The 21806-nt window shown below is 34.9% G+C and overlaps 1 protein-coding gene across 2 annotated transcripts in view; it reads left to right on the forward strand.

The window, feature by feature from the left end:
• NUP62CL (nucleoporin 62 C-terminal like) overlaps positions 1-21806 on the forward strand; it is an 85458-nt gene that overhangs the window by 47762 nt on the left and 15890 nt on the right. The window contains exons 4-9 of one of the 2 annotated variants that reach the window (XM_043460032.1): positions 2709-2865; positions 4882-5032; positions 5290-5339; positions 5480-5611; positions 7844-7955; positions 12406-12472. In XM_043460032.1, the coding sequence (XP_043315967.1) occupies positions 2709-2865; positions 4882-5032; positions 5290-5339; positions 5480-5611; positions 7844-7955; positions 12406-12472 (669 nt within the window). The remainder of the gene's footprint in view (positions 1-2708; positions 2866-4881; positions 5033-5289; positions 5340-5479; positions 5612-7843; positions 7956-12405; positions 12473-21806) is intronic. The other variant, XM_043460033.1, reaches the window with a different exon arrangement.

Raw genomic sequence — 21806 nt, forward strand, 5'->3', positions numbered from 1 at the left:
GGTCTTTTAAAGGATGGTCTCACTATTTTAGGCTTCCCAGGTGGTGCAGTGGTAAAGAATCCACCTGCCAGTGCAGGAGATGCAGGAGATGTGGTTTGATCCCTGGATCAGGAAGATCCCCTGGAGGAGGAAATGCCAGCCCACTTCAGTATTCTTGCCTGGGAAATCCCATGGACAGGGGAGCCTGGTGGATTATAGTCCATGGGATGTCAAAGAGTTGGACACGACTGAGCACACTGAGCATAGCACATTGAGCACTCACTTTTTTATGTATTGATTTTTAAGATTATCAGAATGAGATTTATTTAAATGTAAATACAAATTTGTTATGTAATTATTCTCTATTATTTATAGAACAGTGCTTTCCTTTTAGTACACAGACAACATGGAGTTGACTTGTATTTAGTTTTGACCAGAGTTGTAACTTGTAAAATCAGACTGTGATAGAACCTTCATTCTCAAAACTATTGCTTGTTTTGGAATTAGTTGAAATATTATTGTTATTTTAATATTGTCTACTATGACAGAACTAATTTATACCTTTTAAAAATAAGAATTTTTTAATTTTTACCATAAGAATAAGGAATAAAAATAAAATACTATATAAAAAATTTAAAATAATCATGCCATTTTTTATGACTCTATAAAAAAGTTTAAAATAATCATACTGTTTTTTATGACTTGATTCCTTTGTGTTTAGACTGACAGGTATCAATTTCCTGAATGTATCACACAGCATCTTTGGAGAGGCATTGATTTGTGTTAATTTCTTTGTTTAGTGGTAGTGATGGTAGTTGCTTTTCTAAATATTACAGAAAGCATACACACATGCATACATACATATATCACACCCTCTAGAGGGAACAGTATGGTTCTTTCCTTAGCAGCTTTTTTTCCCAACACATACAAACATACATTAAATGTGTTTGTTTTTTCCCCAAAAAATGGGATACACACACTTAATCTTAGAATTTGCCATTTTCTTAAGTATATATTATCTTTGGACATCTGTCCATGTCAGGAAATGTTGACTTTAAAAAAAAAACAAACTTCTTTGGGTGAAGATAAGCTCCTTTACAAGAAAGACTTGTGTTTTTCTTAATGGTTTATCTGTTTTTCTGTCTTGAATGTAGTAATTACACAATGTTAGAATGATTAATCAGTAAAGGGGGGGCTTGATAATGTCATTAATTTTCAGCATTTCTGAGGAAGGAATTCTTTCCAGGTCAGATTTTGTATTCTTAGATGAAGAATGTGATGACATGTGTCAGTGAAGAATGCCACGTGGGATCTAGTCTGTAATCTCTCCAGTGATGGTGACCCCAGAGATCTTTGGTATTTGGGCATGATCTTCTCTTGCCCATTCCACTTTCTGACACAAAGAATGGGGGAATTATTGTAAGGATCCTTGTGGCCAAAAGGGAAATGAAATCTTGTGGAAAGCTAATACAGGTATTATCATAGCAAAGAACTTAAAGGAAATTGGAATTTAGAAGTTGTTTTAAAGTCAGCTTTAGGGACCTCCTGAATTTAATGTTGCATAAACATAATTCAGCCATTCTCCTTTTGTCTTTTTTTAACTTCTTTTTGGTTTCTTTATCCCTTTTTCTGCCTTACTATTTTAGCTTATTTTTAATTTTGACTTGTTCATGACTCTTTAATTCTACTTCATGTTTTACCTCTGTCAGTCCTTTAAGCTCCCCTTTGTCTATTGTCTGATTCTTTCTACATGTTTGGAAATATTTCCAAATTTCTGCTTAGAGTCTGATGCTTTCCATATTTCTGGAAATACTTCCATATTTTTACCTGCCATCTGATTCTTTCCAGACTTCTAAATTTTTGAAAATGAGATTCTGACCTATCTTATCCCTGTTTGGCTAGAGCTTTTTGTGCCAGACCCTCTCATAGGCTGCCAGTAACATAGATGCCCACCCTTGTGAACTAGGATCAAAGGATAGAGTTTTAGTAACTCTATCCTTCTGCATGTTTATTGCCCACTTATCTTCTACCCGTAGTTCTCTCTTGGTTTTCTGAACTTGTATGGCAATTTTGATTCTTTCTTACACAATGAGCACTTAACAAACAATGCACAAAAAATTGTGGCTTTTAACTATAATACCAACTAAGATGTATGCCAACTATGAGCTATGGTATTAGAGAAGCAGCAGTCTCCCCTACTGATAGGAATGCAAATTGGCAAAATCTTTTGACAGGGGAATTTGGAAAGAAATAATTACAATTTAGAGCATGCTGACCCTTTGGTCTAGCAATTTCATTTCTAGGATTAATTACACAGATATATTCAAGTAAGTATGCAAGGTTAGAGATGTACAGAGATTTTGTGTAAGATTGCAATTATTCTTTTCTTCAAAGTTTAGCAGAACTTACCAGTGAGGTTATCTGGGTCTGGAGTTTTCTCTATGGGAAGAGTTTAGAGGATTGATTCAGTTTCTTTAATGGTTATAGGTCTGGTTAGGTTATAAATTTTATTTTTCTACACACTTATCCAAGATTTTCAGTTTTAGCAGGAAGCTTAATCCAGATAACTGGCCTGCTATATATTATAGCAATGTTGAGTTAAAACCCATTACAACTTTGAATTCAAATTCACATTAAAAAGTACTTCTGTGGTGTTTTATCCTGAATGATCAAGTGCTGAGTTTTAAAACTTCTTACTTATTATTAACATTAGGCACTTTATTTTCCAGCTACAGCATCAACCACCACTACCACCACTGTTACCACCACCACCACTACTACCACCACTAGTAGCTTTACCTTGAACCTAAAACCACTGACATCAATTGGGATTAATAACACTGTTCCAGTCAGCATTACATCTATACCTTTTACTCCGACTGTTAAGTAAGTATTCATTTGAAAATTTGTATTAGTTTCATTTTATTTGTCATACACAGGACATAGTTTGCTTGTATATCTTTAGAATAGTGTTTGAAAGTTAGGTAAATGACTCAGAGTCAAGGAGCAGTTAGAGAAAGGCTTTCTGTTTCTTAGAAGTTGAACAACTAAAAGGATACTTTTTAAAAATTTAATTTATTTATTTATTTTACTTTACAATATGGTATTGGTTTGCCATACATTGACTTGAATCCGCCATGGGTGGATACTTTTGTCTTCTGAATATCATTATAATACAATTATTACTATTGCAAATAACAGATAATATTTATTATGTGATTACTGTATGTTGAGCAATATGACAGTGCTTTACACACACATCATATCATTTAATCCTCACAATAACCTTATGAGTTAGGTACTATTTTGTTCTCACTTTATAGATGAGGAAACTAGAGCACATTAAGATTTTATAATCTGCCTTTGGTCATATACTTGGTAATGGTTGAGCCAGGATTAAAATTCAGGCAGTCGAGCTCTAGAGCCTGAATTCTTATAATTTATGCCAGTTTGGAAATAATTTATTTCCAGTTTGGGGCTACTATGAACAAAGCTGCTATGAACATTTGTGTACAGGATTTTGGTGAACCTGGGCTTCCGTGGTAGCTCAGATGGTAAAGAATCTTCCTGCAATGCAGGAGACCCAGGTTCAATCCCTGGGTCGGGAAGATCACCTGAAGAAAGGAACGACTACCCATTCCAGTATTCTTGCCTGGAGAATTCCATGGACAGAGGATCCTTTTGGGCTATGGTCCATGGGGTCCAAGAGTCGGACACGACTGAACAACCAACACTTTTGGTGAACCTAAGTCTTATTTCTCTGTACAGTCCAGCTGTACAGTTGTTGGGTGGTATGGCAGTTGCAAGTTTAGGTTTTAAGGAAATTGCTATAAATCTTTTCCAGAGTGGCTGTGCCATTTTACCTCTCCAACAACAATGTTGAGAGATCCAGCTTGTCCATATTCTCGCCAGGATTTGGTGTTGTCACTATTTTTTTATTTTTGTTGTTCAGTCGCTCAGTCATGTCAAACTCTTTGCCACCCCACGGACTGCAGCATGCCAGGTTTCCCTGTCCTTCACTCTCTCCCAGAGTTTGCTCAAACTCATGTTCATTGAGTCGGTGATGTCATCCAGCCATCTTATCCTCTGTTGCCCCCTTCTTCTCCTACCCTCAATCTTTACCAGCATCAGGGTCTTTTCTAGCAGTCAACTCTTTGCATCAGATGGCCAAAGCATTGGAGCTTCAGCTTCCAGTATCAGTCCTTCCAATGAATATTCAAGGTTGATTTCCTTTAGGATGGACTTGTTTGATCTCTGCAGTCCAAGGGACTCTCAAGAGTCTTCTCCAGCTCATAGTAGTTCTAATATGTATTCCTCTGATGACTAATGATGTTGGACATCTTTTCATATGTTTATTTCCCATCTGCATATTCTCTTTGATGAAGTGTCTGTTTATATCTTTTGTCCATTTCTACTTGAATTTTTTTTATTGAATTTTGAGAGTTTTATGTATTCTAGATACCTGCCCTTTGTCAGATATGTGGTTTATGAACAGTTTTTTCTAACTCTGTAATTTATCTTTTCATCTTTTAAAGAGTGTTTCACCAAACAAAACTTAATTGACAAGGTCTGATTTATCAATTTTTCCTTTAATGAGTTGTGCTTTTAGTGCCAAGTTTAAGAACTCTTTGCCTAGGTTCCAAAGATTTTCTCCTAATTTTTTTCTGAAAGATTTATAGTTTTACATTTGCTGTATTTCCTTAGGATAACTTCCAGAGACTTTGAGTGGTTGTTTTTAAAATAATCTTTACCAGTTTGGTGGTTTTATTGGGGAGCAGGTCGGAGAAATGCCTGTAAAATGTGGTATTTTTTTCTCTTAAGTTCTTCTATGTTATACTTTTAAAAATCTGATCATACTCTGGAAAGTATGATCATCCAATCATACTGTATCCTTCTTTTTAGTGCAATCATAACTCCTGTGATGACATATGGTCAGCTGGATGGTCTGGTAAACAAATGGAGCCTTGAGTTAGAGGATCAAGAGAAACACTTTCTTCATCAGGCCACCCTGGTCAATGCTTGGGACTATACATTGATGAAGAATGGTGAGAAAGTAAGAAGATGTTCTGATTAATTTACCTGCATTGTACAAGTATTTTCTGATGAACACAGGAAAATAGACCCATGTTTCATGGTTAATTTTTCCTTCCAATATTAGTGATAAACTTAAAAATATTTTCCTTAGGTAATAAGTGCCCTGAATTAGGAACTCTTTCATACTTGAAGTGTATATTACAAAATAAATATTGCCTTACAGTTACAATATAAATTCAAATATTTATACTGTTATATTCTTATTTTCCTTTATAGATAACTGCTTTACATGGAGAAGTAGAAAAAGTGAAACTGGATCAGAAAAGGTAGAACCTTAGCTTCCCTAGGTTGGAAGATTAAAGATCCATTTCTTTGTCTAGTTGTTTTTCCTTGTTATAGTTTATTGACATTTATTTTGCCACTCCAAATTCCTTTCATCAGCCCTTCTATTGACTTTTTTTTTCAGGCTGGAACAAGAATTGGATTTTATCCTGTCACAGCAAAAGGAACTGGAACATCTCTTGATCCCTTTGGAGGAGTCTCTAAAGGACCATAGTGGGTCTGTTTATCCACACTATATAGATGAGCATGAGAAGACGTAAGTAGCTAAATAAAGATTGAGGAATAGGGCAGGTCTTAGCTACTGAACAAAGGTAAAAATGATTTTGAAGGCAGGGAATAAAAATCAGGAGAAAAGTGCAAGTTCTGGCAGTTGCCATTTATCAACTTATTTGACTGCTGTTAATGTTTTCAGGATGCTTGTAAATGAAGTAGTCATTCTGGCAGTTTTGTTTTATAGCATTTTGTACACTGTTATTAATCTCAGGGTTAGACATGACCACTGTAAAGTTTTTTATATTTGTCAAGTTTGTTCTTAAATTAGAAATACAAATTTTATGGGTGTAATATCATTATATTATGGAATATTTATGACCTCCTATTTGTACTGACTCTTTTAAACCTAATATTCATGCAGTTGCTTCAGTGATAAATCCGTTTCTTATTTTAAAGGAAGTTTGTTAATATAGGGGCAGACTGTGTGGCTTTTAAACATTGAATGATTTTGTCGATGTCTTAGATTGAATATATTTTATTTGTGTGTGATTTGGTTTTTATCTTTGGTCAATATATTGCCAATATTCCCACAGTAACTTTATTTCTTTAGAACTGAGATTTGGTAATCAGGCCAAATTATAAAATGTTATTAGAAGAACTTGTATGAATGTACTACATAAACTAAATCTGATTGATTTTATCAATGGCTTATTAGTGAGTTAAGACTGAGCTTATTTTTTAAAACTTTGCAAGTTAACTTTTTGTAGATGTATTAAATGTGGTTAAGTACAGCTAATCTGTATGAACCCTAGCTCTCTGTTTCTTCTTTTGTATTTCAGCCTTTGTGAATCTTTCTTTTCATTGCACTGATTATCCTATGCATTTTCTCCATTTTCTTGGAAATATAGAGTTACATTTTCAGCCATGTGATCCTACCTGTAGGTTAAAGAAATATTACTTTCTTTCTAATTGCTTTTAGGTAGTCAGATTTATATTGCTTTTGGAATCTTTACTAGAATCTTCAACAATCTAGGCAGCCAATTATCTATAAGTACTTTGGGACAGAAAGGTAGCAGTTACAAATAAATTTAATTGAATTATTTAGTCTGCTTTTGGAATCTTTACTAGAATCTTCAACAATCTAGGCAGCCAATTATCTATAAGTACTTTGGGACAGAAAGGTAGTAGTTACAAATAAATTTAATTGAATTATTTAGTCTTTATAGACAAAGGTCCATCTAGTCAAGACTATGGTTTTTCCAGTAGTCATGTATGGATGGAGTTAGACTATAAGGAAAGCTGAGTGCTGAAGAATTGATGCTTCTGAACCGTGGTGTTGGAGAAGACTCTTGAGAGTCCCTTGGACTACAAGGAGATCCAACCAGTCCATCCTAAAGGAAATCAGTCCTGAATATTCATTGGAAGAACTGATGCTGAAGCTGAAACTCCAATACTTTGGCCACCTGATGCGAAGAGCTGACTCATTGGAGAAGACCCTGATGCTGGGAAAGATTGAGGGCAGGAGGAGAAGGGGACGACAGAGGATGAGATGGTTGAATGGCATCACCAACTCGATGGACATGAGTTTGGGTAAACTCCAGGAGTTGGTGATGGACAGGGAGGTCTGGTGTGCCGCAGTCCATGGGGTTGCAGAGTCGGACACTACTGAGCAACTGAACTGATAGACATTGAAAAATCCTCTGCTTACTTTAATTCTCATAAACACATTCATTGACAGGTTAACTGTGTGTGTATGCACACACAAATACTTGGGGTGGAAATCTTGAGAATTTAGCCAACTAATCGATTTGTTGTGAACTCAGCAGATTTTTCTGACTTTGATTGTTATGAATCTCATTTTTTAAAATATCTTTTCTTGGATGATGGAGTATATTTGTATGAGATTTTACTTTGAAGATTTGTGTATTCAAAATTGTTGCAGACATCTCAACATTTCTTAAAATCACTAAACCCCAAAATAACTTCTCATATAACTAAGTAACCTATGGATTTGTTCTGATATCTAATAGGTGAGGTAATGGGTTACTGTAAAAATGGCAAAGTGCATAAAAGCCTTCACCTATGGAATCTTTTTAGAATACGGTCATGAATGCTACATCCATAAAAATGTGCTGTTTGTCATGACTGAGACACAGTGAGAAGGTAGGGGAATGAGGGCAAATTCAATTGGCAGTATCATTCTTTGTATGTCAGTAACAGTGCATAGTGGAGAAAACATTTTTTGTTAATCCCTTTATTTTACCTGCCTTTTCAGTTACAAGTTAGCAGAAAATGTAGATGCTCAGCTGAAACAAATGACCCAAGATCTCAAGGACATCATTGAGTACCTGAATATATTTGAAAGTCCTGCTGACTCTACTGACCCGGTATGTTAACTGCTTTATCTATTTAGACAACCAAAATTTAGTATGAAATTAGCATTCTGTTGTTCCTTTACCTAGTCACCTTCTCCTGTCCTCTATAGTGTTCCTTATCTGCCTCCAGAGGTACGAAGTTTTGGGTGTAGTTAGTGGAGCAGGAAATATTCAGGAGCAGAAAAAGGTTGTGAGTTTTTTGAGATTATTTCCAGGAGGGTAAAAAAATTACTGGTCTCCCAAAATTTTCAGGGTTTTCTCTCTGTTATTCCCATAAGTATGTCTCTATTCTAATTTTTCTATTCACTTACTCATTAGCTAGTTTATTTGTCCTTTCACATATTCATCTACATGTTCATATAATTGTGAGTGTATGTGTATATATATACATACACATTTTGAGTCTTGTAGGTATATCCAGGCAATCCTTAATTTATAATTAGGTTATATTTCAAAAGTTCAAAAAGTCAACTACTCAAGACTTACAGTATATTTTTCCATAGAAATTTTAAGTATAGTTACTAGGTTTCCACCTGCCTTGTGGAATCCTAGTTAACTCATAATGTAAATTTATTATAACATGAGAAAATACAGCCAAGGCTCCAGTTATAGAGTTGAGATGTTTTAAATTAATTTGGTGGTAAGAAAAGATTGATTTATTTTCCTTTATCTATACTCTAATTAAAGAAGTTATTTCCTCTGCCTTTCCCTATCGTCTTAGTAGCTAAATGGAGCCCTTTTCCCCACTCCCACCCCATGACAGTAATGGTAAGAGAAGTCTCCTGTTGTGGGAGCTCAGGTTGTACTTTCTACCAGTTGATTATAATTAGGAGTGGAGCCTGGAGCTGGAGAGGTGAGGATGAATGACATATCTATAAGTAGTGATTAAGCTGTTTGTCCAATTATATACAGACAGTTCTTTATATAACATTTTACTAGCTTTTTTAATTAGAAAGAGACAGCATGGTATAGTTGAGAAAGCACTAGAATTTTATTCAAGTCACTTAATCTAAGTCTTGGCCCCTTTTGTAGAATGTCAGGGGTGGACTAAATGATCTTGAATTTTCCTCCAACTATAAAAATTTGCTATTCTCTACTTCAAGTGAATCTAAAATTGAACAAAAACAAATATAAATTAGTCTTGAGTTTACACATGCTACCATCTTCCTGCAAGAGTTAACATTATAGACTTTCCTTTTAGTGAAAGATCAGATCACAATTGTGATTTCAAAATTCAAGATTGTTTTATCATAGAACTTTGATGCATAAATAAATACATGTCGATTTAGACATAAGGCAGAGCTGATGTCTAGTCTCTATGTTGAATTAATGTAAGATAAGTGTTCTAACAGAGTAAGTGAAAGGAAACTGTAATTCTATCCTTATCCTTTATCTCTACTAAGCCTTGGATTGTTTTATTTTGTCTTAGTAGTAGGGAGTAAAGGATTTGAGTCTTTTGTTTCTGTTTTTCCTGGCAAGAGTGATTGAGATGTTTAAGATGAGTGAATGCAAGGATAATTGCTTCTTGATAGCAGGACAAAAGAAGCAAGAAATCAGCAACAATTCATCTCTTTTCTCAGATAGCATAAATCGTTGGACAGGAAGCAGAGAAAACATTTGCTGAACACTAATATTCTTGTAGATAATTAATTGTAACCAGATCAACAAAGCCTTATTACTGTAGGCCAATACACTAGGGTAGAAAAATAGCAAGTATGTTCAGCAATATTCACCGTAATGGGATTTACTTGTTTATTTTTACCATTTTCAGGGGGACATAGGAAAGACCACTTACTTTCTGAAATTTTTATTAAGCAAGTTTATATTATGGTATATGATACTCAGCCACAGATTTTTATAAAAATTCATTGTTCCTACTACAAATTTTATTTCTGTTTATTATATTAATATACACTAAATCTGTTATTTTTATTACATACCACTTAAGTGTGGTAACATTTTCGGTTCTCCTTGTTTTTCAATATTATCCTGGACTTTGCCAGAATATTTGTCTATTTGTCAAAAGTATTCTAACATTTTTAAAAGGATTAGTATTTTTGTTACAAAATAAATATATATGCTTATTCAATGTGTTAAGCTTAGAAAATATGAGAATCTGTAAAGAAAATTAAATCCCCTGTGTTACCAGTATTCTGCCAATATATTAGTATATTTCTTTCAAGTATTTTTGCTATACAGTTAAAATACAGGTATATACTTATTTTCTTTTAAATATTATTAGAAACACATCTATATAAAGTTTTGGATTCTGTCTTCATTTAATATTCTTTCATGGTATTTTCCCCAAATTTTAACCATTCTTTGAAAATATGGTTATAATAACTCTATAATATTTCATTAGAGATGACTTTACCATAATGTATTTAATCATTTTTATTGATGGAGATATTGTTGCAAAATTTTACCATTATGAAATTAACCTGTAATGACCTGGTGTATGTTTAGATTTCATTATTTCTTCTGGATAGATTTCTAGAAGTAGAGTATACTGAGTTAAAAGGTAAGACTTTGATGTGAAAGTCACTCAATTGTGTCCAACTCTTTGCAACCCTATGGACTGAATTCTCTAGGCCAGAACACTGGAGTGGATAGCCATACCCTTCTCCACGGGATCTTCCCAATCCAGGAATTGAACCCAGGTCTCCCGCGTTGCAGATGGATTCTTTACCAGCTGAGCCACAAGGGAAGCACAAGAATACTGGAGTGGGTAGCCTATCCCTTCTCCAGAGGATCTTCCCGACCCAGGAATCGAACTGGGGTCTCCTTCATTGCAGGCAGATTCTTTACCAGCTGAGCTACCAGGGAAACCCTGATAGCTTAGGGTTTGAAATATTTGATATACATACATAAGATATATATATATATATATCAGACTTCTGATATATATATATCATAGTTTGATATATATATATAAGACTTTGGTATATATTGCAAAAATTTACATTTTGGAGGGCTGGGTCAATTTATATTATCATAGGCTGTGTATGTATGAATTTGACAACTGAATATTACCATTTATTAAAAATGGATGATTTGGAAATTTTGCTGTTTGCAATAACATGGATGGACCTTGAGAGCATTATGCAAAGTAAAATAAGTCAGAGAAAGACAAATACCATACGATCTCACTTATATATGGAATTTGAAAACAAAAAACTAAAACTAAATCAAGCTCATAAATACCCAGAACAGATTGGTGATTGCCATAGGATGGAGGTGAGTGGTGGGCAAAATGGCTGAAGGGAGTCAAAAGGTACAAACTTCTAGTTACAAAATGAAAAAACCATGGTAGCTACAGTTAATAATACTGTATTACATATTTGAAAATTGCTAAAAGAATAGATTGGGAAAGTCCTTATAAGGAAAAAAATTTTTGTAACTGTATGGTGAATATTAACTGACTTAATGTGGTAGTCATTCCATAATATATATGAATATCAAATCATTATTGTATATACCTGAAGCTAATATAATGTTATATGTATCAATTATACCTCAATTTAAAAAGTTAGTTTCGTTGATAAAAGGTCATATTTTAAAGGTTTTATATGAATTTCTTGTTCTGTCAAATGTCTCTTAATTTTCTTTCCTTATTTTTGTACTATAGAAGTTAGGTGTTTTTTTTTTTTACTGAATTGTAGGAATTGAATTCTTGACAGTTGAAATAGATTAAACTAATATATGAACATTACAAACATAAAATAGCAAAAAACCCATGCAATTAATACTTAGCATATTCTCAGTAAATTTCTTATCAGAAGAAATGTAAATAACTTCCTAATTTCATTTTTTATGTTTATTTTTTGTTTACCATATCAGAATAATCATAATCTAAGAATCCTGTGTGGTTTTTTGTTTGTTTTTCCAGTTTTTTAAATTTAATTTTTTAGTTGAAGGATAATTGCTTTACAGAACAGTTTTTTTATTTTAATTTTTTACAGCTAATATTCTTTAAATTAATTTATTTATTTTAATTGGAAGCTAATTAGTTTACAATTTTGTAGTGGTTTTTGCCATACATTGACATGAATCAGCCTCGGGTGCACATGTGTTCCCCATCCAGAACCCCCCTCCCACCTCCCTCCCTATCCCATCCACCCCCCAGGGTCATCCCAGTGCACCAGCCCTGAGCACCCTGTCTCATGCATTGAACCTTGACTGGCGATCCGCTTCACATATAATGTACATGTTTCAACGCTACCTTCTCAAATCATCCCACCCTCGCCTTTTCCCATAGAGTCCAAAAGACTGTTCTTTACATCTGTGTCTCTTTTGCTGTCTCATATATAGGGTCACTGTTACCATCTTTCTAAATTCCATATATATGCGTTAGGATACTGTATTGGTGTTTTTCTTTCTGACTTACTTCACTCTGTATAATAGGCTCCAGTTTCATCCACCTCATTAGAACTTATTCAAATGCATTCCTGTGTGTTTTTAGCTCCAGCAGATCTGCAGAATTCTAAATGTTCATTTGGACTGTCTACAGTGGATTAATCATACTTCAGGTGGGAGTTTATTTGTACCCCAAGTTATCTGTAAGTAGAAAATGTGATACAAGTCAGGTTTTGTGCACCATGACCACACTCAAATAAGAACTCAATTGTAGGAGTACTATTTAACACATGTTATGTCTGTATTAATTCTGAAGAACTGTAATTGCTTATTTTTATAAAATGAAACATAGGAAGGATAAACTAGAAACTGATGAAAATAGGGGGTGTTTAGGAATGGGGTGGAGGAGGTAGGAATGGAAACAGGACTTTTCTGGATATGCCTTTTTTTTTATACAGTTTTGACTTCTGGACCATGCAAAAATTTAAATATTCAAAAATTTAAATTAAGCCAAAAATAGTGGGAAGAAAGACAAATGCTAAAACTGAATACAAAATGAAACCAAACAAACCTGTGTAACTAATTTATAACATAAATATGCAGTTCGGATAACTTTTGTACATTGTGTTTTTGATGGTGCATCCTTGCTAGGATGTAATCTTAATGATAAAAAGAACCACAAAAAAAAAAAAAAAAAAAAGAACCACAAAGAAATCTTAAGCTTTCTTAATAAGTTTATCATTAGTTTCAGGATGATACTATATATTACATATGCATGTGGTATAATTATATTTCTACCATTATAAATATGTGTGTGCTTGCTAAGTCACTTCAATCATGTCTGACTCTTTGCAACCCTATGGACTGTAGCCCACCTGGCTCCTTTATACATGGGATTCTCCAGGCAAGAATACTGCAGTGGATTGCCATGCCCTCCTCCAGGGGATCTTCCTGAACCAGGGATCGAACCCACATCTCTTACATCTCTAGCATTGGCAGGCTGGTAGTGCCTCCTGGGAAGCCCATCATTATAAATATAGTAGAAAGAAAATGCACAGATTTATTAACAATAGAAACCAAGATTTTCATTAAAAGATAAAGCAGAAATAAGATATTTTTCTTTCTTTCATATTTTGTTATAAACTTGAATTGCAAACATCAGTATGAATTACTGTTCCCTTTTTCTATACACGGAAAGGGCCAAGAAGCAATGATACACCCTGATAGCAGTGAGCACATCTAGCACTTAGATCTTGGTTTCTAGATACCATTACCATTAAAATGAACCAAGGCTTCTTAGAGAAATATCTGATCTCAGGTCTTACACAGGGGAAGTACAGGGTGAGTTTGGCACTTTTTATGCCAGAAAACAAAGATTATTCAAAAACTAATGAGATATTCAGGACACGAGATGGTGCTTTAATGGGCTTCTACTGGCCAAATCAGGTTTCAACGTCAAAAAGAATAATGACAGTGATGGATTATAATACACTGAGGGAGAAAAACCTCATGAGACCACAGTGATATTCCCAAAAAAGACAGAGACAGAGAGAAATGGGAGATGCAGTGAAGAGTCTTTATAGAAGCATGGCAGCTAATAATTGTAGAAGGAATGATTGTACAGCTAATAATTGTAGAAGAAATAGAGAACCACTATTTAAAACATTTTCAAAAGAATACTTTCATTAAGGTTTCCATGATGTTGAATCCTCTACCTCATTTATATTTAAACTGTCAGTCATTTCTTGGAAAAAAAAAAAAAAATATATATATATATATATATATATACACACACACAGACAGGAAACGGATCAAATATAGACTACAAGTTACTAAGTGATTTTTAAGTTTATTTAGATATAATTTATATACTCAATTTACATGCAGTCATTTTAATTGTACAATTTAATGAGAAAGTTACCATTTTGTAGCCCTGGCTTATTGATTGATTCTGGCAAGGGTCATCAAGGAATGCTAAAACCACTTAAGAATGCTAAAACTCTACCCATTATTTAAAAATTACAAAGGAGAAAATGTACCTTTGCAACAGTGCTATCTGACAAGTACCACTTTAATCAAGTGATCAAATTTAATATCACTAGTATTGCAATAAGTCGACATTGTGTGCTTCTTGATCTGACATGAGAAGTGCATAATATGTAGTATTCTTATTAAAAATGTTTAACCTGAATCTAATGATAAGAAAATAATCAGACATTCTATGGGCAATATATTCTGAAAGATAATGGATTCGACTCTTGAAAAATCAGTCATGGGTAACTAGAAAGTTCAAAACAAAAAAATTAAGGAGATTGTTATAGATTAAAAGAGATATAACAATCAAGTCTATCATGTTAACTTTGATTAGATACTGGATCAAAGCCCAGAAGACATTATTTAGAACATTTAGGGAAACTGAGTATGAACTGCACATTAAATATTAAGGGATTTTTTTATTTTCCTATGTATGTTATTATGGTTATGCAAGAAAATATTTTTACTCTTAGAAGCTGCATGCTACATTTAGAGAATAAAATTAGCTGCATGCTAGTTTTATTTCAAGTGGTTCAACCAAAATCATTTGTGAGGCGAAAAAGATGGAGAAATTTGTGGCAAAATGGGAACAGTGGGTTAACCTAGGAAAAAGGTATTTAAATTTGTGACTTTTACTATTCTCTCAGCTTTTCAATAGATTTAAAACAAAAACTGGTGGGAAATGATTGTCATAGACCTTTGCCTAAATATGGAATATATTGAGACGTCAGTAATTGAGACAAATGGGAGCTAGTTAACCAATCAGAGTTACTATTTTTAAAGATGTGGTATGAAAATAATACAAATCTTATTTGGCTTTATAGATTCCTCATTCTCTGCATTAATAGAGGTCATCAACCATGAACTTCTGCTTCTTTCCCTTCCAAATATACCTATATCATCATCATCCATGTTTACTTCCTTCTTTCCTGTGTTAAAAGAAAAAAATATCCTATTCTATTCTAAACTGTATTTTGAATCATCAGAGGGAGGTTAAATTCCATATTGCTTTAGTTTGTGGTTCAGCTGGTAAAAAATCCACCTGCAATGCGGGAGACCTGGGTTCAATCCCTGGGTTGGGAAGATCCACCAGAGAAGGGAAAGGCTACCCACTCCAGTATTCTGACCTGGAGAATTCCATGGAATGTACAGTCCATGGGGTCGCAAAGAGTCGGATACGACTGAGCGATTTTCACTTTAGTATTAATTACCTGATGGGGAGAGGTTTCTGAATCAGATAGATATGGATTCAAGTCAAGGGGTGTGTGTGTGTGCATGCTCAGTAGGTGTCCAGCTCTTTGTGACCCCATGGACTGTAACCTGCTGGGCTCCTCTATCCATGAGATTTTCCAGGAAAGAATACTGGAGTGTGTTGCTATTTCCTACTCCAGGGGCTCTTCCCAACCCAGGGATCGAACCCCCATCTCTTGCATCTCCTGCATTGTTAGGCAGATTCTTTACCACTATGCCACCTGGAAGCCCTCAAGTCAAGGTATTACCACTTAATAGTTGTGTGACCTTAATTGTAACTCAGTTTCTCTGAGTCTGTTTCCTCATTTTAAAAATGAGTAATATTTACCTTTTAGGGCTTTTGTAAGAATTAAAAGAAGCAACATTGAAGTTTCCTTAAGCAGTGCCTGTTCCATGATTGGTAGTCTGTAAATGATAGCGGCAGAACTGGTTGTCAGAGTTTGCTGTGGATGGGGATGGGCTGAGGGAGGAAGACAAAAAAGGGTCATATGGTTCAAAAGGGAGCTGTTAAATTGAGTCTAGAGAAGGCAGTTCCACACATTATCATTGAAAACCACTTACCTAGAGAAGTGGTTAAGAACAGCTGTGATGTGGAAGCATATCGGTGGCTAGAGAACACTGAGGAATGAGATCATAGAAAGTTTGACTCAGCTGTATTCCTCTCTGTTGCATATTTTCCTACAGTGAGCAGTGCTTTTGGGTGGAGTTGGGGGGATGTCAAAATGTAATTAGGTAAAGAAAGATTATAATGATTTTTTTTTCTCTTGGCTGGGATCCTCTTTGTCATAAATGAAATCTCAAGGCTCTCAGCCACTGTTTTCCTACTAGTAAAATTAAGGTTGTTAGTGCTACCAAGAACTTACTATATTATGTAGATGAAGGAATTGTGGTTCAGAGAGGTTAAACAACTTCCCTAAGAACACACAGTTAATTAGTGGCAGAGCTCAGACCAGAATAATCATCAGAATAGTATTCTTTCTACTGGTATGCTCTTAAAACAATTCTAACGTGGGCATCACCAGATATAAAAACAAATCCCAATCATTTACCTAACAGTAGAGGACATGGGTTTTCAAAATATGATAATGGTAGTACTTGGGTAGGATGTAAACTCTAGTGGTCTGGGTAAAGCTTCAGTCAACACAGTGAAAAAGATAAGACAATAGAAAGTAACGATTACTTGGAGTTACTTTTCTGCTAAAAATTGAGTTGAGCTGAAGAGGCAATGAGAGCTCATACAGGTTCTCAAATGAGGTGGAGAGGCCATGATAATGGAAAAAAGCCTAGGGATTCTTGATACTGTGGGCTCCTTTTTTCTGTTCCCACAAGAAACCTTTCTTTTTCATATCAGGAAAAGACATGATCAGGGAATGGAGAGTGGCAGGATTTAATTATGCTAAGAGGGTTTTTTTTTTGCTGGTGGTGGTGGTGGTTTATTTTACTTAATAATTAATGGCATCATGTCTGCTGAAATGGTCTGTGGACTGAGAAATTTTAAAGTTAAACTTTTCAATGAATCTCTTTATTCACATCCAAATAATAGTTTTTTAAAAAGCCAAAACATGTTATTTTAATAATAGAAATAAGAAAAATTGTAAAGAGAAATCTCTAACTGGTAGGTTTTTCTAAAATATTATTTTAAAGCTTAAATCTGTATTCTGAAACATTTCTAGGAAATATTTTTATGATTTGGTATCTTTAATGACAGTACAGAATTTTTTTCTGCTATGGACCATAAATATTGTGCTATATATTTAACTTAAAAATCAGCTTGTCTTTAAAAGTGATTTGAAAATCACACATTACCCTTTATATATGTTAAAATATTATACTGTCCAGTCAACTTTTCAATATCCATGAGTAAGTAGAGAACCAGGCCCCTTTCTTCCTCTAAATTACATAGAACTTCACTGATGGAACCAAATCAGGAAGAGGTAAGTATAAGAGTTTTGAGTAAGAGAGTGGCTTCCCAGGTGGCTCAGTGGTAAAGAACCCACCTGCTCAGTGCAGAAGACACAGGTGACGCAAGTTCGATCCCTGGGTCAGGAAGATCCTTTGGATGAGGAAATGGCACCCATTCCAGTATTCTTGCCTGAAAAGTCCCATGGACAGAGGAGCCTGGCAGGCTACAGTCCATGAGATGCAAATAGTCGGACACAACTGAGTGACTGAGCACACTGAACATATATGCTGCTATTGTTGTTCAATTGCAAAGTAGTGTCTGACTCTTTGCAACCACATGGACTGCAGCATGCCAGGCTTCCCTGTCCTTCACCATCTCCTGGAATCTGCTGTAACTCGTGTCCATTGAGTAGGTGATGCCATCCAACCATTTTGTCCTCTGTCGTCCCCTTCTCCTCTTGCCCTCAATCTTTCCCAGCATCAGGGTCTTTTCCAGTGAGTTGGCTCTTCTCATCAGGTGGCCAGAGTATTGGCGGTTCAGCTTTAGCATCAGTCCTTCCAGTGAATATTCAGGGTTGATTTCCTTTAGGATTGACTGGTTTGATTTCCTTGCCGTCAGGAGACTCTGAAGAGTCTTCTCCAGCACCACAGTTTGAAAGCTTCAATTCTTCAGCACTCAGCCTTCTTTATGGTTCAACTCTCACATCGTACAGGACTACTGGAAAAACCATAGATTTGACTAGACGGACCTTTGTCAGCAAAGGGATGTCTCTGCGTTTTAATACATTGTCTGGTTTTGCCATAACTTTTCTTCCAATTTTTTCAAATAGATATTTATCTATTTTAGAAACATTTTATATGCCTCTTTTCCTCATGATTAATATAGCTAACTGAAAATTAATAGTAACTATAGTCAGATACTGGTTCCCTCTCTTGTCTTTCTCTTTGTGCAAACTTATGTCATTATTTCAAGATTGGCTTGATGGCAGTGCTGCAGTCACACATCTGTCTTCTCAACTGGCAGTCACTGAAACTGCAGCAGCTTCAGCTCTACTGGGACCACTTATGACAGGGTTGGCAATCAATCTGAGCCAACTTGTTATTCATTTTAAATATATGAAGCTAAGTAAATAAATAAATAAATATATGAAGCTACTCTTTTAGAGCAGGGAGGTAGGGCTGAAGGTTAGGTGTTTTGTATTTCTTCATATAACCAACCTTGTCTTGTCTGTTAATATTTGTCAAACACTGTAATAAAGAGACAGGCAGCGGAAAATCTTAGGCTTGTCATTATTTCAAAGTTCCTTGAGTATTTTGATGGCATTTGCTTCTTTCATGAAGTGTCCCAGAGCTTCATGATGATAAGAAGTGACTAAAACGTATTTCACCCATAATCACTGTAGTCTCTCATGGATTACCCCATAATTATTTAATAGTTGCTCACAACATTTAGACTGTTATTTATGACAGAAAGAGAAGAATCTTTAGAGTAACTAAAATGCCATAAGGAGTTTTGTGATATTTCTCCAGTATAGTTCTATTAGCACTGGTCTGTGAACACCTTAATTATTTATTTTTGACGTAAAAAATATTTGGTTATCTAGCATGATTCTACTAACTTGCATAAAATACACTCTCAGGATCATTTTAGAGAAGCAGCTTTTTGTGATATGTCATAATCATACTTCACTTTTACCCAATGTTAGTGATTATTGTTTGAGAGATTATTTTAAATTGGATTTTTCAGGTCTGGGCATGTTTTTATCTTTTTTAAAAAATTGAGGTATATTTGACATAGAGCATTATATTAGTTTCAGATGTACCACATGATTCAATATTTGTACACATTACCAAATGATCACCACGATGTCTAGTTAACATCCGTCTCCTTACATAGTCACCAAAACTTTTTTTTTTTCTTGAGATGAGAACTTTTAAGATCTACTCTCTTAGCAACTTTCAAATATGCAATACAGTATTAATAACTATCCTGGAGAAGGAAATGGCAACCCATTCCAGTATTGCCTGGAAAATCCCATGGACAGAGAAGCCTAGTGGGCTACAGTCCATGGGCTCGCAAAGAGTTGGATATGACTGAGCACTCATGCATACACACATTAACTATAGTTACTGTGCTGTATTTTTTAAGAAGCTTTGGCACAGATAAGAAATGGTTAAAAAATTTTTATTAATTACTTTTAGCCCTCTCATATCTGAAGCGTATCTAATGCTGAGATACCAAAAGACACCTTTGAATTCCAATCAAAGTGTCTTTTTCCTATTCCATCTTCTAGAGCAGAATCTGATTTACAGATTGAGCTGGTTTCTTTTACCTCTTTTTCTGAAATTTCATGGGAAATCTTGCTGACACATTGGTTGATCGATGAGATCATCTCTTGTGTTCTGGAGTATAATGTTCCACTTCAGATACTTCAGAAGTGAAAGCTCTTGATCTGTCAGAGATGTGGCAACAACACACAGACTCACTTTAAAGGTCTCTTTAAGCTCAACAGAGACAGCTACTTTACTTGCTTCTACCCATTGCCTGTTAATTGAAAGGTATTTTATATCTTTCCATTGTTTAATGAGCTACCTGCTCATCTCTGTTCCCCATTACAGACAAAAACAGATTTATTGTCACACAATTTCTCCTTGATTCTGAAGAATTTCTTGTAGGTTAGATTAGAGTACTAAGATTAAAAATGATCAAGTCTTCAGCTCCTGTTAGCAAAGAATGCATGATGGTTAACATTCTCAGAGCTTCTCTTCCCAAACTTCTTTTCTATATGTAAATCCAGATTTGAAATACACTCAATACATCTGCAAAATTAGATTTCCACTAATCCTCCTTATGTACATTTTGTGCCCAAGTGAATTTCCTCAAGCTGGAGCATTTCCCCAGATGAATTATATGTAACATCATTTAAATCACTCCCAAATAGCAGAATTTATATTGTTTGTGAGATATACAGATTTTTCTCCAAAGCAATTTTCTTCCTGTTAGTGACTAAAAACTATAAATATACCAGAGCCTTGCTATAATGCAGTTTAGGGGCCCACACTCTATGGCTACCTCATCTATGAGGTACTTTATCTATATAGTACTTTATCTATAAAGTGGCCTGATAGTATTTCACCAATGAAATCTCCCCAGTTGGAGTTTAGATAGGACTGCCCTATTTTGAGCACTTCAGTATGTGAAGGAATAACAAATAATGTTATGTTGTGGTGCCAGTTAGTACATTTTATTTAAAATTTTCATAGCCTTTGACATACAGATGCATTGTAATAGGAAAAGCATTCTTAGATGGGAGTCTGAAGATATGAGTCCTGTTATCAATTTTCATTACTTTTGGCTTTTGGGAAGCCACTGAACATTCTGGAGTTTTTAGTTATTCTAAGCTATTGTGGGAATTGAATAAGGTAATATGCATAGGTATTTTGCTCAAGTGCTGTATCATGGAAAGTGTTCTTTTGGATGCAAGTCAAAACCACAGAGTAGTGATTCTCAATACAAAGCACCTACTATGTGTCAAGGTGTTCTCTTAAATCGGTGTAGGAGATATAAACATCAATGGCATGCATCTCTGCCTTGAAAAGTTTCAAAGCGTGGAGTCAGTAAAGAAAGAGAAACCTATCTTCTGTTGGTTTCCTAGAAGAGCTAGAATTTGAAGTGAGACTTGAAGAGTAAGTAACATTTCAACATGATGACTGTCTGAGGACCACTTCAAATGCAATAATTCTACTATCTTTCTCCCACCCTAGCCTCCAAGAATTCACAATACCTTTACCACCTTTTATTTTTATTCCTTTCCTTGAAACATATTTTTTATTAATTTTGAGTAAGCAGTAATGCTTTATACAAGCAGACTGTGTTATCAACATCACCTTAATGTATCAATGATAAGATCAGGATTAGAATTCTCATGGCAGAGTTGAGCTAGAAACTCCTTTCTATCAGGCCATAGTTAGCATTAAGTATTCAAGTATATTTATTCTGAGTGTTACTTTAGTTTCAGTAACCTGGGACTCTTCTTAAAAGTACCAATGACAAGTAGGAGGATAGTGTTCTCTCTCTCTTTCTCCCTCCTTCCCACTCTCTCTTTTCTTCCTCTCTCCCTCCACCTCTCTTCCTCTTCTACCTCCTTCTTCTCCTTTTTGAATGAGAAATAAACCTTAATTAGGTTAAGCTCCTGAGATTTCAAGGTTGCTTTTAAACAGCAGCCTAACCTAGTATTATACTACAGTAACTAAAAACCTTTAAATGTGCCTTTGGCTTAGCAATCGTACAGAAGTAAAGAAACCCATATTGGAAGCTGA

The sequence above is a fragment of the Cervus canadensis genome, chromosome X, assembly GCF_019320065.1.
Source record: "Cervus canadensis isolate Bull #8, Minnesota chromosome X, ASM1932006v1, whole genome shotgun sequence".
Taxonomy (NCBI): domain Eukaryota; kingdom Metazoa; phylum Chordata; class Mammalia; order Artiodactyla; family Cervidae; genus Cervus; species Cervus canadensis.